Source organism: Aplysia californica, unplaced genomic scaffold, assembly GCF_000002075.1.
Source record: "Aplysia californica isolate F4 #8 unplaced genomic scaffold, AplCal3.0 scaffold00024, whole genome shotgun sequence".
In the NCBI taxonomy this organism is placed as follows: domain Eukaryota; kingdom Metazoa; phylum Mollusca; class Gastropoda; order Aplysiida; family Aplysiidae; genus Aplysia; species Aplysia californica.
In genome coordinates, this window is record NW_004797294.1 from 2106706 (window position 1) to 2107645 (window position 940).

At 39.1% G+C, this 940-nt stretch overlaps 1 protein-coding gene across 1 annotated transcript in view; it reads right to left on the reverse strand.

Annotated features, from left to right (window-relative positions):
• LOC101863953 (sodium- and chloride-dependent glycine transporter 1) overlaps nt 1-368 on the reverse strand; it is a gene marked incomplete at its 5' end in the record, with an annotated part of 13870 nt that extends 13502 nt beyond the window's left edge. Inside the window, 1 exon segment of the mRNA XM_013088822.2 lies at nt 237-368. Within this exon segment, the coding sequence (XP_012944276.1) occupies nt 237-368 (132 nt within the window).
• Nucleotides 369-940: the final 572 nt, after the last annotated feature.

Below are 940 nucleotides of genomic sequence, written 5' to 3' on the forward strand. Positions count from 1 at the left end.
CTCTCTCTTTTTCGCTCTCCCTCTTTCTCACAGAAAGCCATACAGAGAGACAGACAGACAGACAGACAGACAGACAGACAGACAGACAGACAGACAGACAGACAGACAGACAGACAGACAGACAGACAGAAAAAACACATAACATATAACACAACCTCCTACAACAGTGCAAACTCATTTGCCTTAACCAGCCAGAAAACAGCGTAAAAAAATATCGTGTGATCAGCGACAGCTACCTTTGAACAAGGGGTTGATTCTCCACACAGTGATGGGCCCCAGGCTGGCAAACTGACCAAAGGCCAGCTCCATGAAGAACAAGGGCAGACCCACACCCACCAGCATCAGGATGTAGGGCAGCAGGAAGGCTCCTGAAACATTAACATACAGGAGAATAATGTCATGTTATGTATGCAGATGTATATTATCATTATTATTATTATTATTATTATTATTATTATTATTATTATTATTATTATTATTATTAATATTATTATTATTATATTATTATCATTATTATTAGACCTATTAATTATTATTATTATTATTGTTGTTATTATTATATTTGTCATTATCATTGTTATTATTATGATGTAATGATAATGCACATGCAAGCCTTGTGCGTGCGTGTGTGTGTGTGTGTGTGTGTGCGTTTGTGTGTGTGTGTGTGTGTATGTGTGTGTGTGTGTGTGTGTGTGCGTGCGTGTTTGTAGACAGACAGACAGACAGACAGACAGACAGACAGACAGACAGACAGACAGACTATCACCTTTACCCACTGTCCAGCATTTTTTTCCCCTCTACAAGAACTTACAGGATTTGTAATCGTAAAGGGGCACGCCAACAGCTCATGCTGGTCAGGTGAAGATTCCAGGCAAAAATCCAGTAATTAAAGGCGTGCTGACAAAATGAGTTACTTCTCGCAATCCACAAATGGAGATAT